The sequence below is a fragment of the Anabas testudineus genome, chromosome 18, assembly GCF_900324465.2.
Source record: "Anabas testudineus chromosome 18, fAnaTes1.2, whole genome shotgun sequence".
In the NCBI taxonomy this organism is placed as follows: domain Eukaryota; kingdom Metazoa; phylum Chordata; class Actinopteri; order Anabantiformes; family Anabantidae; genus Anabas; species Anabas testudineus.
Window position 1 is genome coordinate 5,363,048 of NC_046627.1, and position 19,035 is coordinate 5,382,082.

General features: G+C 39.3%; 1 protein-coding gene across 1 annotated transcript in view; it reads left to right on the forward strand.

Moving 5' to 3' along the window:
- The window catches only part of LOC113168134 (NACHT, LRR and PYD domains-containing protein 3-like), a 167,734-nt gene that overhangs the window by 22,463 nt on the left and 126,236 nt on the right, over positions 1–19,035 (forward strand). Inside the window, exon 9 of the mRNA XM_033326631.1 lies at positions 16,965–17,447. Within this exon, the coding sequence (XP_033182522.1) occupies positions 16,965–17,447 (483 nt within the window). The remainder of the gene's footprint in view (positions 1–16,964; positions 17,448–19,035) is intronic.

Genomic DNA, 19,035 nt, shown 5'->3' on the forward strand with positions numbered 1-19,035 from the left:
TTATTATAATTAAATAATAATTAATTGTACTATAAAACATTTTGATTCAGAGCTGTCGAGATTTTTAAGTATATCATTTGTTCTGTTCTCACAACACGTGAACTTTGTGTATCTAGACAGCAGCTAACAACAAATACAAGACTCCATACAAGACTTGTTTTTCTTGTTTTTACTGGAGTTGTAGTGAACTGTGTAGAGTACATTGATCTCTATTATATTTATATCTTTATCTTGTAACTGAAAGAAACAGAAATAAACTAAATTAACAAATAATACATAACGTTACACATTTAGTGTGTTACACTCAGTAGCTTGACTTGAATAAAGCTAATTCCTACAACATGAACACGTTATTTATCATGTTACAGGAAACAATTCTAACATTCTTCTAATGTCAATAAACATGTTCATACTTACAAAGACAAATATTTAACAAGGTACAAGCATGTAAATGAACTACTGTGAAAACTGTACCGACGGAGAACTACATCAAAGAGTGGAAAGAGGGCTCACTCTGTAAATAACTATCTTCACAAAGATCAGCTGAAATACACAACTCTCACTCTGACAAGTTTTTAGAACAAATACTTTTAGCTGCCTTTGTCATGGATTTACTCTTATTCATTTATCACGTAACCTACCGAGTGGTTCATATAGTTTTTATTCCCACTAAGCAAATCCAATAATAACAAGTGAAGCACAAATCCAGCTCCAGTCCCAGTGGACAGCAGCATCCCAGCTGTGATCCAGTTACTGTCAGTCAGTGTCACAGTCTAATAACAGTGTTGAGAGCTGATCAGCTCCGTTAATGAACTGTCTCCATCTCTCTGAGTTCCAGTGATACTTGCTGCTCACAGCTGAGGGTGAACCCACTGTCTGTGGACACAGCCAGCGGGGATCTACTGCATGATACAGGCTCTACTCTCACAATAGATCATTATGGAGCAGAGAGAACGCAAAAGTAGCTCCGAAGACAATTCACCGTCCTGAACTTTAGGAGACTCCGTGTGGAACAGACATGGAGACATCTGCTGGGTAAATCTATGTACTGCAGATTTCTATGGCTTCAATCTGAGACCAGGAGAGAAGCATTTGTCAGACTGCACAAAGCTTTATTTAGTTAGATCAACTGGTTAGAAGACACATTTAGATTCTGTTTTTCATCAAATAGAATAGAAGTCGTAGTAAAAATGGGACGAACTTACCGGAGACACGTTTCTGTCATACTGATGAATTTTCAGATTCAATCCACACATGGGTAAAATTTCTACAAGATCCAGATCCAAATATAGATCTACGGAGTCAGCGGGGCTCTTGAAACAATGTGCTGCAGCATTTCTTTGTGTTTTTTACCAGTTCGGGGTCTGATATGGTGTCAGGTTTGAAACCTACGATAAATCCTGAACTTCTTTGTTCCACCGTTGAGACTCTCGAAGGACCGCTACGACGTTCAAAGTAAAACAATTAAAATAACACAATGACTTTATTCACGTGTTTCAGCCAATATTTAATATTGTTATTAACACTAATGTCTGAGTCCAACTCTATGATCCCATTGTCTACACTGTAATACAGCCTTAGTGAGGAGCTCGAGGGATCTTGAAGAGCAGATAGGAATCGTTTTATTCTTATATATGGCTGAAAATGATATGAACGACTTATTAATGAACTGTGTAACAACCACAGAGCAGCAGGAAAGAAACGCATATCTCCAAACGGAGAAGGTGCATTTTAGCTGTTGATCAGCTCAAACCTCAGACAATGAGTCCACAACCAGAGTTGTCAAGGTTTGTGATTTGAAAGTTATCAGCTACATGGGTCAGTACTGAGCAGGAGACTGAAACTCAGACAGGGCTGTGATCTGGATCCAAAAAGTAAAAACATCAAAAAAGGAAGAAGAAAGAAACTTTGTGCTGCGGTGAGGACAGAAAAGAAATGAGACACATGATAGATGGTCCAACACTGTAAAACACATTCAGTAGTTTTTATGGTAACAAACTGGCAGCTGTGGTTGTCAGAATAATTCAGTAAAAATACAGTGAAAATGTGAAACAACTTTACTGAATAAACTAAATGTTCCAGTTCAAACCTGTAGTTAATGTTAGAAACATGAAGCTGGTTAATCTAACTGTCCTTTTCTGTTGAATTAACAGGACGATGCTGCTATTAAACTTTATTTATTGTAAAAATCTGTGGTGTTTCAGGCAGAACACAGGAGTCAGGTCCTCTTTTCAGCTGTGTATTCAGATTCAAACATTAGGTGGTGTGTGTGTGTGTGTGTGTGTGTGTGTGTGTGTGTGTGTGTGTGTGTGTGTGTGTGTGTGTGTGTGTGTGTGTGTGTGTGTGTGTGTGTGTGTGTGTGTGTGTGTGTGGTTTGTACATAAAGACTCACGTTAAACAAATGAAAATAGGAGGTATAACTCCACAGTTTGAGCATGTGTGAAACTACAAACTTCTTGTTGGTCAGAACGACACTTTTCTGAGTCCAAACACATTTTACATGAGTGAGTCTGACAAACAAGTCAAACACACATAAGTCCCAGTGTGACGTCTCTTTTTATTTGTAGTGAGACATTTTGGAAAGAGGTTTTCCAGAAGTGTCCTATCCTGTATCTAGGATATCTAGAATCTGGGAAATGTAGGAGATCTGCACATGCTCAGTCTGACATCTGACAACAGGAACTGACTGACATTAGAAACAGTCTGAAACCTCTTTCCTGGTTTGCTCTTCTTAACCCTATAGGCTACGTCACACAAAACCACACGTCCTATAAGACCCAAAGCCTGTAAATGCATCATCTGCACTACTATGATGTCAGTGCAGAAGAGGAGAGGAAAGGTCGGCCTATTGTGCACATTTCATCTCCAGGATTTCTTTGCTTCTGGTTCGTTTTTACACGTTTTGTGTTTGAGGAAACACACAGACTGTTGACAGTTCATTCACAGTTCTCTTTTTCAGGAAGTTGGCAAATAACAGCAGCTTTCAGCAATGAACTGAGTGAATAGGCATCAGACAGAAGTGGAAACCTCCAAGTAAACCTGGAAAGACACTTAGGGGAGATCAGTTTATCTTCTCTTCTTGTTATGGTGTGTATGTATATATGTATGTAGAGTATGTTCTTAAATGTACCTCATACAAACATCATAAATCACTGTAACATATTGGTCTATTGTTGTTCTGCAGACGTCTATTAGGATCCTAAAGTTCTTACAATCAACATTTTACAAATCATTTGGTCTAGAGCCATTAAAACCTAATATTACAATTGTCACGTAGAGTTGAATTAATATCTTATGTGTTGTAGACGTGACAAACAGCCTCATGATACCTGAATTTCTATTGAATGAAAACATTTGTCCTGAAACTTCCATTCAAATAGCAACACTGTGCTTTTTCTACTGCTTTTTAAATGTGGTCACATCGTATTAAATTGGACAGATTGTCTTTTAATGTCTTATGAAGAAAGCGTTTCTTTTTTAAACATTCATATTTATCCAGTTATGGATATGGTGTGGACTGTGTGGAAAAAGGCGCCCCCTGGTGGGCTGCGTTATTTCATTAAATCTATTAATCAAAGCTCAGTTACAAGATTTAATTAAATATCACCCCCCACCAGAGGGCGCCTTTTTCCACACAGTCCACTCAGACATTTGGTGCCGTTATTTCCACAAAATAACTCATCTCATATCCTGACGTGTCTTTTTGAGGGTCATTGAATAGAATATGTCAAAGTCTGTTTCTATGTTTCTATTATATCGTCTAAAACCACAGAACAAGATCCCATGTTAAATGGAGGCAGTTTAGGCCGTTCAAGCAGAACCAGAATTATCTCCAGTTCCTTCTGTGTCTGGATCCCAGCGGTGCTTCACCTGTCTAGATTCAGATAGTCCTGTATATTAGGCTGATAGACTGACCACACTGTAGAGTTTTCTTCTTCTACCTGAACTTTGATCTGATGTTTGTGACTCTTCACCTCTGTCTCCTCTCACAGGGAGAAGATGATCTTCAGGATCCTGCTGCTCATCAACCTGATCTCATGAGTCTCTGGTTAGTTCACATCTTCACTTTATTCTCCACCAACTCAACAATTATTAATGGTTCAATAATTCAACTTCTCACTTTGTGTCTGTGTCTCCTCAACAGGAACATTTGTTGTGAATGTGACACAGAGCTCCTATCAGGCAGAGGAGAACCACAACATCACACTGGAGTGGACGTTCACTATCAGACCTGACAGATCCTCTAAGTCCATTTTTATTCATTGTGGACTGATGACTAGTCACAAAACCCTGTTTCATCTTCATGATGGTGTTGAGGTCTCAGAGTCTCAGGAAGAACAGTTTTCAGGAAGAGTCCAGTTTGACAAAGACGTCCTCAGAGAAGGACGAATCAGACTCCAACAGTCCAGACTCAGGACTAATGACTCAGGACTGTACCTGTGTGAAGTCTAATGATGGTTTCAGCTCTGACAGATGTCGACTCAACGTCGCTGCTGAGTTGATTGATGGACGTTTGTTTTGCAGATATTTGTTCATAAACTGGACAAATTGAAACTTTGACCCAACAAAAGAATCTTGTAGAGAAAAAGTCAACATCAGTAAAATTCCTCCACTGTGAATCATGAATGTCTGAACAAAATGTGATCTGGATCCATCCAGTAGCTGTTTGGATATTTGGACTGATCAGACTGATGAACTCAACACATAGAGACAAACTGCTGAAACTCAATATTTGTTGTTTGTTGTTGAAAAATGAAAATGACAGATTATTATTGTTTCACCATCAAATGAACCAAACAACAAATCACCAACATTTAATGTTCTGTGTTTTTTCCAGCAGGTGCTGATCAGCCTGAACCTCAGAGACCGACTGTGAGTTCCCCACCAGAGAGTGGAGGAAGGATCGGCCTCTACGCTGCTCTGGGACCAAAAGCAGCAGCTCTACTGGTCAAACTCTGTGTAGCTTTGAGTCGTCGTTGGAGTAAATCTACTGATAAGACAGGAAACCTCTGTTCAACTGTGGAACACAAGGTTTTCACAGATCAGACTTTTCTGTGTCTCTGAATCCTTTGACTCTGATGGTCCATGAAGGTCCATCAGGACCAACAGGACTCTGCGTGGAGGACCCTCTTTCTATCAGACTGTTCAAGACCTGAATCAGACCAAGAGACAGAAGCTTAGTTTCATCGTATGTTTCCACAGTGTCAGGGACCGTGGAGATAGACACAGGAAGTGTGTTTAAAAAAACAAAAAACAAAAGTGGGTTTTTATTCACACAAAAATGAAACAGACACAAGTTTGATTAGGAACAAAACTGGGTCCTAAAAGAGGTCCAACTGCTCTGAACACACCACCACTTTTACCCAGTCGGAGCAAACCAACACCTCCACCCACTCCCAACACACCACCACCTCCACCCAATCTAAACACATAACCACATGTTCTGAACACACCACCACTTCCACCCCCTCTAAACACACCAATACCTCCACCTACAGTCACTCACCACCACCTCCACCCACTCCGAACAAACCACTACCTCCACGCACTCCGAACACACCACTATCTCTACCCACTCTGAACACACCACCACCTCCACCTACACTCACCACCATCTCCACCCACTCTGAACACACAACCACCTCCACCCACTCTGAAAACAACACCACCGCCATTTACGCTGACCACACCAACACCTTCCGCCCCTTTTGAACACACCACCGCCTCCACCCCCTCTGAACAGACCACCACCTCCACCTACTCTGAACACATCATCACCTGCCCTGGGTTCATCATGTTGCTCAGTAAAGTCAGAACCAAACCTAACACTCTGACAGATAAATCACTTTATGGGTTTCTGATGATTTTCTTGTTTCACTTTAGCATGTTGATGAATTTCTGTCAAACCAGGAATCCTAAAATAATGAAAGAGGATTTAAAGGTGCAGATGGAGTGAAGCTAAAGATTAACTTGTTCCATATCTGGTTGAATTATTTCTCTGTTTAGTGAGCCTTTGTTTTGGTGTCAGAATAAGTGTTCCTGTTTTGTGTGGAGCTATGTATAGAAAAGTAGGAGATCTTGTTTTGTTGTTTGTCCCAGGAGGAGAAGTCTTCAGCCAGTGGACCATCCATGGCCCAATGGATTGTTTGACTGTGTAGACATGTGACTTATTTTTATCTATCTATCTATCTATCTGTCTGTCTGTCTGTCTGTCTGTCTGTCTGTCCGTCTGTCTGTCCGTCTGTCCGTCCGTCCGTCCGTCCGTCCCGAACTGCTCTATACTTTTAACTGCTGATCCCTAAAAGTCCTGTGGGCGGCAGTACTGGTACTGGTTCATTCTCTGCCTCCAAACCTTTTTGATAATTTCTTGTGTGTTCTTGAGTCTTGTGTTAGTTTGGCTATTGATAGTAGATGTTGTAAACAGTTTCCCTCTACCGCTACCCTCTAGACAGGGGCGTCACACACTCAACATGTTTGATTTGTTGTCTCTTCATCTTCAGGACATATTCCCACAGAATAATGAGTCTGTTCCCCTCAGCCCTGACTGTGGATTTAGTTTAGTTTAAATACATGAAGCACAGAACAGAACAGAGCTTTCAGACCTGAATCAATTTCTGGAAATCACTTGTTCTTGGTACGTTTCCGTTTTTTAATCATCTGCAACTGTTCAAACATAATTTCACCTCAAACATGTCAAATGAAGAGTTTAAAGTCAGAGAAGAGGACGATGTTTTACTGAAAACGTATCTGTCCTCTTCTTATTTTAGGTGTTATTTTTAAATGGAGTTTTGAACTGAGAACAAAGACACAGAAACATGAAGTTTTCTGACTTGTTTTTGTTCTTTTCTGACCTCAGAGCTGTGAAATGGACCAGACTTCATTCACAAAACATGGAAAATAACTAAACTGTGGCTTTTAGCTGAATGAAAACTTGTGTAAGAAGACGTTTCTTTACAATCCCTCCAACACTTGGAGGATGCAGACGTGTCCTATTGAACATTTGAATTTGCTGTAATAAAATTCAGCATCAGCTTCTTCCAGCTGTTTTTCTCTCCACATGTGTGAAGCAGCTGTTTTCCGAGTCCCAACACAAATGTTCTCCCATCTGAACATCAATACTGATCAGTACATATTGATCCTGATGATCAGTGTGAATCTCAGTGTGATGTAGTGTTGTAGTGAGTCAGTGTGACCACTGGAGGGCAGTAAATCCTCAGATTATTTCTCCATCAGTCAGTTCAGAAACAACAATCTGACTATTGATCAGTATTTACAGCAGTTCATCACATCTGTGTTCACATAGAGTCAGTATCAGACTTATCTACTCAACAGCTGGATGGGGATATTAGTCACATTAAAGCTGATCATTAATTCATCAAACAACAGCTGTTTTTATTATCTATTTATGACTTTAAGTTATTAAATAAAATATTAGTTCACGTCGATGTGATGGTGACTCTACATGTTTCTTTCACTCTTGTCAAACATTTGCTCCTGTCAGCATTAAATCATCCACATCCTCCTCCTATAATCTCTGGTTCCTGTTTAAAGATAAGTTTCAGTTCCTCTGATGGTCGTGCTGCAGTGAATTATCTCCATGTAAAGTTAAAGTCAGTGACATTAGTCTGTGTTTTTCTCTTTCTGATGCTGTTCACACTAACTACTGTTAGTTTGTTCCAGTAGAAACAGCAGAAATCTGCCGCTCACTTGTTAAAGTAATTCTACAAATTAACTTTACTTTCAGCAGTAGGAAGTTCAGGTCATGTGACCAACCAGTGACCACTTAACCAATCATGTGACTGGAAGCTGACAGAGCAAGAAACTTCCCAAACTCAAGATGAGAAAAGAAACCTGATCACTTCTGGACGATGATCGTATCAACAATGAACGATATCTGAGGAGGAAGAAGCAGAACAGTGAGACAGAATTTACTAAATCAATCATTTCTTTCATTTTTCTGAATTCTTCATATTGGGTCTGAACACACTGGTAAGTCTGATCTAATTCTGAACTAATGTCTACACAGAAATAACGTCTGTAACTTCTCTCACTGTTTGAAGCAATAGAATCAAATAGAAGTAGAGTTGAAGGTGAACTAACTTCAGTCTAACTTAGAGTGCAGTACTTGTACTTTGAACAGTACTGAGTATTTCCACAGTGAGACATCAATAGTTTTCATTCAGTTGTGCGACTGTTGTTAGAAACTCTGACGTCAGTGAGATGATTGACTGTTGTCATGTAGTTCACTTTGAACTGAACTAACTTCAGTCCAGTTGTTGTGAAATAATCAGATGTAGTTTGTTGGATCAAGTCATTTTCTGTAGACAGAGAGATTGTGTCTGATCAAATCAGTGGATCTCAGTCCTTCTGTGTGTCAGTGAGTGTAAATGTTGGTCCATCATCCTGTGTGTGCTGGGCTGCAGCTTCATGCCTCCATCTAGTGGACTGATAGTAGAAGTAGAGCAGCTGATGGCAGCTTCCTCTGCCTCCCACTGCTGTCTGACTGCATTCAAGTGACACTGATATGAAAGAGGAAAGAAGAGCCAATCAGTGGAGGAGCAGCTGATCTTTGTCCAGGAGAAATGATGGAAAGGAGGATTTCAGTTTTCACTGCACATCAATGATTTGTGTTTCCTCTCCACATGAAGGTAGAAAGTGTGTGTGAGCTGATGTGGATGTGGATTCAGCAGCATGGATCAGTGTGAGGACAGAGAGGAGGGAGTCCCTCCCTCTAAAAGCACTCTGTGTGGGGACCATGAGAGCCAGACCAAAGCTCAGAGGTGAGATGAGGATCTCTAACTGTCCATGACTCTTCTCCATGTCAGAGCTCAGCACTCTAATCACTGCTCCATCATTATTCACACTCACTGTCACATCTGCCACTCAGCTCCTCAGTAAGATCTTTGAAGAACTAATGATGAACTATGAACTGTCTTAGTGAACAAAGAGTTCAACCACTGATAAGTCAACTCCTCCACTAAGATCAAACTGCATCTTTCATCAGATTCCATGTTGATGAACAGGAAAACGTTCCTCATCCACTGTCTTCTTACTGATTCTCTATCTGCTTCCAACATTTCAGCTGCTGACAGTCTGCTCACAGTTCATCTGTTTTCAGCTTCAAACTACTTTTCATTTGTCACTTGTTGGTTTGTATCAGGATGCAGCAGCAGAGGCCAGACTCTCCTGAACCCAGCTGTGTCTCCATGAAGAGTGACTGGTCTATGGATCATCCTGTTGTCTTTAATGTTAAACAACCTGTTGATAGAAGGTAAGAGTTTCAAACTGAACTTTATTTTCTGATTCTCCTGAAAACAGGAATCAAGTCTTGATCCAGATCTTCATGGTCTGTTTTAGGACTGAACTAATGTCCTAATGAACCTAATGTCTGATTACCACGTAGCACTTTAAATGGTTTTCTGTCATTTTCACTTCTTCTGTCTGTCTTTACTGTAGGACAGTAAATAATTTGTAACCTTATCTAATAAAAATACCCAGGTTTCCAGACAGAAGACTGGTTTTTGATAAGGTCCAACATCTATGTGAAGGAGCGAGCTGTGTGTTGATCACTGTAGCTAACATTAGTCCAGCTGAGCTCAGACCATGTCCCATAGAGGCCACCAGTAAAATCCATCTACCCTCAGTGGAGGGGGGGCTGCTCACAGTTCATCATGTTTAATGTGACAGTCAGACGGAAGTAGATTTTACACAATGAGAAATTTCCTAATGATGAGAGGATGTTTTCTAATATTACATGGTACTTACATATTATAGCTTCAAGTAAATGTATAAAAACATCAAACACTGAAGTATCAAAAGTAAAAGTACTTATATAACATTAATGAATAATAATTATTGATGGATTATTGTGTTCATCACTTTAATGTCACAGCTGCTGAGTAGTTTGTCAGTAAAGTCTGATTTTACTGTGTAGTGCTGGAACAGAATACAATTTATTTGTTTTGTATTTGAAGAAGAAATGTCTGAAATGAAGAACACATATTTCCGAGTTTTTTATTGAAGCATGTTTGTACTCTAGAGTTTAAAGGAATAGTTTTTATTTTTTATTAAAATCCTCATGTCTCATTATATGTATATAACAGTAGGTCTCTGTGTTTTCATTCAAACAAACAAACAGAATTCATCCTGAACATGATCAGACTGTAAGTTTTTATTTCCCTGAGCTGCTGTGTTTGTGTTTGTATCAGGATGCAGCAGCAGAGACCAAACTCTCCTGAACCCAGCTGGGTCTCCATGAAGAGTGACTGGTCTATGGAGAAACATCCTGAGTTTAAAGTTAACCATGCTGTTGATAGAAGGTAAGAATATGTTTAGATTTTCTGTCTCTGAACATTTGATTTAACAAACATCTTCACATGTATTAAAAACCTCCATTCTGTATTTTTACTGTTCTCAACAGTCACACCACAGAGTAGAAACACTTTTCTATTCTCATTGGATGTACAGTGGCAAGAAAAACTTTGTAAACCTTTTGGAATGTCATGGTTTTCTGCATTAATTGGTGATAAAATGTGCTCTGATCTTCACCTAAGTCACAACAATAGAAAACCACAGTCTCAAAACATATGTTTTCATGTTTTTATTAAACATAACATGTAAACATTCACAGTGCAGGGTGGAAAAAGTATGTGAACCCCTAGCCTAATGACTTCTCCAAGAGCTAATTGGAGCCAGGAGTGAGCCAACATTGTGTCCAATCATTGTGATGATATTGGATGTGTTGCTAACAGCTGTCCTGCCCTTTACAACACACAGCAGTTTCGGGTATACTGGTATCAAGAAGCATTGCCTGATGTGAACCATGCCTCACAGAAAAGAGCTCTCAGAAGACCTAAAATTAAGAATTGTTGACCTGCATGAAGCTGGAAAAGGTTACAAAAGTATCTCCAAAAGCCTTGATGTCCATGTGTCCACGGTAAGATAGACTGTCTACGAATGGAGAAAGTTCAGCACTGTTGCTACTCTCCCTAGGCGTGGTCGTCCTGTAAAGATGACTGCAAGAGCACAGTGCAGAATGCTGTCAGCTAAAGACTTACAGAAATCTCTGACACACGCTAACATTTCTGTTGACATATCTACAATAAGGAAAACTTCAAACAAGAATGGAGTACATGGGAGGACACCACAGAGGAAGAAATTGTTGTCCAAAAATAAATATTGCAGCACGTTTGAAATTTGCAAAAGAGCACCTGGATGTTCCACAGCACTACTGGCAAAATATTCTGTGGACAGATAAAACCAAAATTGAGTTGTTTGGAAAAAAACACTATGTTTGGAGAAAAAAAGGCACAGTACACCAACATCAAAACCTCATCCCAACTGTAAAACATGGCGGAGAGAGCATCATGGGGCTGCTTTGCTGCCTCAGGGCCTGGACAGATTGTTGTCATTGATGGAAAAATGAATTCCAGAGTTTATCAAGACATTTTACGTAAGACGTAAGACCATCTGTCCCCAACTGAAGCTCCACAGAGGATGGGGGATGCAACAGGACAATGACCCAAAGCATACAAGTAATTCAAGAAAAGAATAGCTTCAACAAAATACAACTTCTGGAGTGGCCCAGTCAGAGTCCTGACCTCAACCCAATTTAAATGCTGTGGCATGACCTTAAGAGAGCCATTCACACCAGACATCCCAGGAATATTGCTACATTGAAACAGTTTTGTGAAGAGGAGTGGTCCAAAATGACTCCAGATCGCTGTGCGGGTCTGATCTGCAACTACAGGAAACGTTTGGTTGAGGTTATTGCTGTCAAAGACGGGTCAACCAGTTATCAAGTCCAAAGGTTCACATACTTTTTCCACCCTGCACTGTGAATGCACTGTGAATGTTTACATGTTATGTTCAATAAAAACATGAAAACATATGTTTGTGTACTATTATTTTCAGCAGACTGTGTTTTTGTATTGTTGTGAGTTAGATGAAGATCAGAGCACATTTTATGACCAATTAATGCAGAAAACAATGGAATTCCAAAAAGTTCACAAAGTTTTCTTGCCACTGTAAATGAGGAAATAAACTGTTTATTTACTTAGTAGATGATTATTTCCATCAGCATTTACTGGTTTTCTGTTCTGCAGCTGTTTCCCCACCAGAAATGTCCAGTCTACAAAAGGAGCACATGCTGATAGAAGGTAAGAATTTAAATCTGAACTTTGTTATTATCTGTTTCTCCTGAGAACAGGAATCAAGTCTTGGTCCAGATCTTCATAGTCTGATCTAGGACTGAACGACCTACTTATGTATCAGGGTTTGCAGGAGTCCTTAAAAAGAAATATATGTTTAATTATTAATCATCTTTAGTTTAAGTTGATTATTTTAATTTCAAGTTGATGTCTCATTAACTGAGTCGTACTTTTGTTTTTTTAAGTTAATGTTTACTCTAGAAAAAATAGAGCTGCATACAGTGACAGCTTTCAGGTTAAAATCAATTTCTCATCTAAAAACTTAACAGAGACGGTGTCAAACGTGAAATGTTCCAACTTCACGCGTGTTAATACTTGAATGTGTGAACAAATAGACACAGATCTGCTGCTGCACATACTTTGTTTTTCTACATCAACTTGAGAGAATGTGACAAATTATTTTTGGCACTTTGACTTGTTGTGTCTTTACTGTAGGACAGTAAATAATTTGTAACCTTATCTAATAAAAATACCTAGGTTTCCAGACAGTAGACTGGTTTTTGATAAGGTCCAACATCTATATGAAGGAGCGAGCTGTGTGTTGATCACTGTAGCTAACGTTAGTCCTGCTGAGCTCAGACCACGTCCCAGAGATGTCACCGGTAAAATCCATCTACCCTCAGTGGAGGGGGGGCTGCTCACAGTTCATCATGTTTAATGTGACAGTCAGACAGAAGTAGTTTTCACACACAATGAGAAATTTCCTAATGATGAGGGAATGTTTTGTTTGTATTACGTTGTACTTTCATATTATAGCTTCATTAAAATGTATCAAAAGTAAAAGTACTTATATTATATAACATTAATGAATAATAATTATTGATGGATTATTGTGTTCATCACTTTAATGTCACAGCAGTAGTGATAGAGCTGATTTGAACCTTTTTCTGATGATTTCAGATTTCATATATTTTTTTTTAAATTTTAATGTGAATTTCTTTTTGTGCTGCTGAGTAGTTTGTCAGTAAACTCTGATTTTACTGTGTAGAGCTGTAACAGATTGTAGTTCATCTGTGATCTGTTCCGATCTCCCTCCTCAGTTTTTCTTTCATATGAACAATACATTAATGCACATGAATTAATTCTGTAAGATGCATTAACTAACAGATAAGTAAAGTTAACTAAAGCATCATGTTGATGTTTGTTTATTCATTCAAGTTAACATTTGTTACCTTATAAAGTTCAGGTTACACTATATAGACGAGAGCTGAATAACCGCTACAATAAGAGTCACAGACAGCCTTAACAAATGATACCTATGTTTAAGTGATGCTTATTCAGCACTCGTAGATATTAAGGTGGTACTGAAGAGGTTCCACTTTAGGATGCAGCAGCAGAGACTAGAGTCTCCTGAACCCAGCTAGTTCTCCATGAAGAACCAGGTCTAAGACTGGTCTTGACTTTAAAGTTGGACAACCTGATGATAGAAGATAAGAATTTTAAACTGAACTTTGTTAGAATCTGATTCTCCTGGTCCAGATCTTATTCAATGATTCACTAGTCATTTTTATCTAAATTACATATGCATCAATACTAATAAGTGATAATTAAGCACAGTATACTTAAAGTTTCTAGCAACATTTTATAACATTAAAACATCTTTTTCTTCCTGAACAAAACAGTAATTTATCTCACTCTAACATTACATAACTGTATAAAAAAAAAAAGATTTTATGACTTGCTCGACAAGGTTTCACAGTTTCTTTGCTCCCTAGATTGTAGTGAAAAAAAGTTTGAGTTAAACGAAACAGTAAAATCATTAGTACTGAATGAATAATCATCAGAAAATCAAAAGCAAAAGTCAAACTTTACCAGGTCACCTGGTGAGAAGTTCCTCTCCATTCTCTCCAATGACCTCTGTCAAGGAGCAGATGACAGCATGTTGTCCACCAACCACACGCTGAAGTTTAACAGACAGAAAAGATATTTAGCAGAAAACATTACTGTACATAACATATTCTACTTATGAATGTAGAAAGACCCAGTTTATTAGGTTCATCCAGCTCTGACCAGTCAGTCTAATCCAACAGTCCTAAAAAAGTCTGACTGACCAAAATTCAATGTTGAATAAAGAAAAACAGGTGAAAACTTTCAAGAAGGTGAAGACTTTTTATAGTTACTGTAGATTCTCCCTCTGGAAGGTGACAGTGTTCAGTTTTATTCAGACTGTTTCAGAGAGGTACTGATTCAACTATGGCTCATGAAGAAGGATGTAGGTTGTAGATTGTGCTGCTGTTGTACTGAATTATGTTTTAATATAATACAATAAAGTCAGTCCTCTAAAATGACTTTAAAGTTGAAACAGAACCTGTTTAAACTTATTTTAAAAAGTCATCATAGCCTCAGAGATGTTGGTTTGACTGTGTTAAAAAAAAGGAGCAAATGAACTTGGATTGATTTCATGTTAGTAATTATCTTACAACCTGTAAGAAACCAGAAGGTTAATCTGATGGATTAACTCTGCTCCAGATGTTAAGACCAACTTCTTTTGATCATCTGTGTAATATATACAAATAGCTCTTTGGCAAATTTGAACACATAATATTCACTATAACCTTCAAAATGTGGAGCAGTTTAATGAAATGAAAAGTCCATCATACATTAATACATGACACAGTTTCTGCTTCTAAAGCTATTTAGAAAATTTACCTGGCACATTTAAGGAAAAACTTTGCCCATAGATTTTTCACTTTGTTCTTTCTGATATCATTATAACAATAATAATAATAATAGTGCAAATATGGTTGAAACTTTACTTAAATTAATATTTTCTCCTCAGAGTTCAGCAGCAGAGCTCAGAGGTTCACAGGGATCCGTCTGCCCAGCAGCACCAACCAGACCTGGACTCCGTATTTATGGTCTGTACAATCACACTTTGACTATGAACTACATAAAACCCAGATTGAATACTAACCAACCATTCAGGTCCTAACAGAGTCCATGCTGCTCTGTTCAGACCAGCAGGTCTTCAGACTGACACATGAATCACATGTTGTCTTCTACCAGTTCAAATGAAATGTTCACTTCTTATTCTGTTCCAGCTGCTGGAGGAGAACATTGTCACTTTTGTGAAGAGCAAGCTGAAGAAGATCCAGAAGGTTCTGAGTCCAGATTACCCACAATGCTTAGAGAGTCAGAGGGAGGATGAGGAGGTGTTGGATGGTGAGGATGAAGAGCAGAGGAGGAGCAGCAGAGAGGCATTTGTGAAGATCACACTGAACTTCCTGAGGAGAATGAAGCAGGAGGAGCTGGCTGACTGTCTGCAGAGCAGTAAGAGGATTTCTCTAAACATTTAACATCATGGACAAATGAGACGTTTACTGAGACCTGAAGTTGTGCAGTGTTAATATGTTGAAATGTGAATCATTTAGGGTCATGAAACTGTCAAACTGTGTTTTCATTAGAAATTATATTGATCATGTTTTTGTGGTTTCATTCAGGAACTTCAGCTGCAGTTTGTCAGTGTGAACTTAAATCTAATCTGAAGAAGAAGTTCCAGTGTGTGTTTGAGGGGATTGCTAAATCAGGAAACCCAACCCTTCTGAACCAGATCTACACAGAGCTGTACATCACAGAGGGAGGGACTGGAGAGGTCAATGATGAACATGAGGTCAGACAGATTGAAACAGCATCCAGGAAACCAGACAGACCAGAAACAACCATCAGACAAGAAGACATCTTTAAAGGCTCACCTGGAAGAGAGGAACCAATCAGAACAGTGATGACAAAGGGAGTGGCTGGCATTGGGAAAACAGTCTTAACACAGAAGTTCACTCTGGACTGGGCTGAAGACAAAGCCAACCAGGACATACAGTTCACATTTCCATTGACTTTCAGAGAGCTGAATGTGCTGAAAGAGAAAAAGTTCAGCTTGGTGGAACTTGTTCATCACTTCTTTACTGAAACCAAAGAAGCAGGAATCTGCAGGTTTGAAGAGTTCCAGGTTGTGTTCATCTTGGACGGTCTGGATGAGTGTCGACTTCCTCTGGACTTCCACAACAATCAGATCCTGACTGATGTGACAGAGTCCACCTCAGTGGATGTGCTGCTGACAAACCTGATCAGGGGGAACCTGCTTCCCTCTGCTCGCCTCTGGATAACCACACGACCTGCAGCAGCCAATCAGATCCCTCCTGGTTTTGTTCATATGGTGACAGAGGTCAGAGGGTTCACTGACCCACAGAAGGAGGAGTACTTCAGGAAGAGGTTCAGAGATGAGGAGCAGGCCAGAAGAATCATCTCCCACATCCAGACATCACGAAGCCTCCACATCATGTGTCACATCCCAGTCTTCTGCTGGATCACTGCTACAGTTCTGGAGGATGTGTTGAAAACCAGAGAGGGAGGAGAGCTGCCCAAGACCCTGACTGAGATGTACATCCACTTCCTGGTGGTTCAGTCCAAAGTGAAGAACATCAAGTATGATGGAGGAGCTGAGACAGATCCACACTGGAATAAAAAAAGTAGGAAGATGATCAAGTATCTGGGAAAACTGGCTTTTGATCAGCTGCAGAAAGGAAACCTGATCTTCTATGAATCAGACCTGACAGAATGTGACATCGATATCAGAGCAGCCTCAGTGTACTCAGGAGTGTTCACACAGATCTTTACAGAGGAGAGAGGACTGTACCAGGACAATGTGTTCTGCTTCGTCCATCTAACTGTTCAGGAGTTTCTGGCTGCTCTTCATGTCCATCTGACCTTCATCAACTCTGGAGTCAATCTGCTGTCTGAAGAACAGTCAACCTCTCTGAGGTCCAAACTGTTTAGACCTGAACTAAAAGTTCTCCACCAGAGTGCTGTGGACAAGGCCGTACAGAGTTCAAATGGACACCTGGACTTGTTTCTCCGTTTTCTCCTCGGTCTTTCACTGGAGAGCAATCAGACTCTCCTACAAGGTCTGCAAACAAAGTCAGGAAATATCTCAAAGAACAATCAGGAAACAGTCCAGTATATCAAGAAGAAGATCAAAGAGACTCATTCAGCAGAGAAAAGCATCAACCTGTTCCACTGTCTGAATGAACTGAATGATCGTTCTCTAGTGGAGGAGATCCAACAGTACCTGGACTCAGGAAGTCTCTCCACAGATAAACTGTCTCCTGCTCAGTGGTCAGCTCTGGTCTTCATCTTACTGTCATCAGAAAAAGATCTGGACGTGTTTGACCTGAAGAAATACTCTGCTTCAGAGGAGGCTCTTCTGAGGCTGCTGCCAGTGGTGAAAGCTGCTAAAAAAGCTTTGTAAGTATGTGGATAGTTGAATGTTTGTTAAAGTCTTGACCAGAGAATCCACATTGTGAAATGGAAACCTCAAAGTTTAAATAACTGTGAGAGACCCAAACAGTTTAAATTTCTTTATTTTTGACTTGCAGAAGTTTCTCATCAGCAGTTTAGTTTTACGATACACATATTGTATACATACAAACTGGAATCTATCTGATAGATACGATTTAAACCACTCTAGTGCTGTTCCTGTGATTCCAATGACATGTTCCAGTCTGTGTAATAAAATGTCGTGATCTATAGTGTCGAATGCAGCACTAAGATCTAACAAGAGTATCGAGAGTAGCCCATTGTCTGATGCTAATAGAAGATCATTAGTAACCTTTACCAGTGCTGTTTCTGTACTATGATGTACTCTAAATCCGGACTGGAAATCTTCATACAAGTTATTGCTACGCAGATGGTCGTACAATTGCTTAGAAACTACCTTTTCAAGAATTTTAGAGATAAAGGCCAGATTGGATATTGGTCTATAATTCACTAAAAGTTCACCAGATTAGGCTTTTTGAGTAGGGGCTTGACTACAGCAACTTTAAAAGCCTGTGGTACGTAGCCTATTCGTAAGGATAGATTGATCTAATCTAATAAGGATGGAGCTGATCAAAGGTAAAACATCTTTGGGGAGTCCAGTCGGGATGGAATCTAAGAGACATGTTGATGGTTTAGAGGAATTAATTACTGTAATTAATTCAGAATGATCTACGGGGAGGAAGCAGTCTAAGTACGAGCGTGGTCTTGCAGATGAATTTAGAGTTGTTGTACAGTCCAGGCTATATGCAGGTAGGATCTGATCAATTTTTTCTCTAATAGTTATGATTTTATTTGTAAAGAAATTCATGAAGTCATTGCTGCTGAGAGTTGAGGGAATACTAGGCTCAACAGAGCTATGACTCTTTGTCAGCCTGGCTACAGTGCTGAAAAGAAATCTGGGGTTGTTCTTATTTGACTCTATTATTGAGGAGTAATATGAAGTTCTAGCTTTACGGAGGGCTTTTTTTTATATATAATTAAACTATCTTTCCAGGCTAGGCAAGATTCATCTAAATTGGTGAAACGCCACCTCCTTTCCGTCTTACGTGATTTCTGCTTTAAGCTACGGATTTGTGAATTGTACCATGGAACTAACTTCCTCTGACTCACTAGCTTCTTTTTCAGAGGAGCAACAGTATCAAGTATTGTTCCGAGTGAAGCACCAGTACTATTAACAAGATAGTCCACTTGTGCTGGAGTAACATTGAAATAACTGCCTTCCTCTGTGTTGGTACATGGCTCTGAAATAAAAGATGGAATCAGTTCCTTAAATTTGTCAACAGAATTTTCACATAAACATTTACTATAGTGAATCTTATCTGTTTAGTAAAGTACATGATATAAATGATAATTTAACACAGTTCAACACAAATGTTGTCATGTTATACATCACTGTTTTTCAGACTGAGTGGCTGTAACATCTCAGAGAGAAGCTGTGAAGCTCTGTCCTCAATTCTCTGCTCCCAGTCCTCTTGTCTGAAAGAACTGGACCTGAGTAACAACTACCTGCAGGATT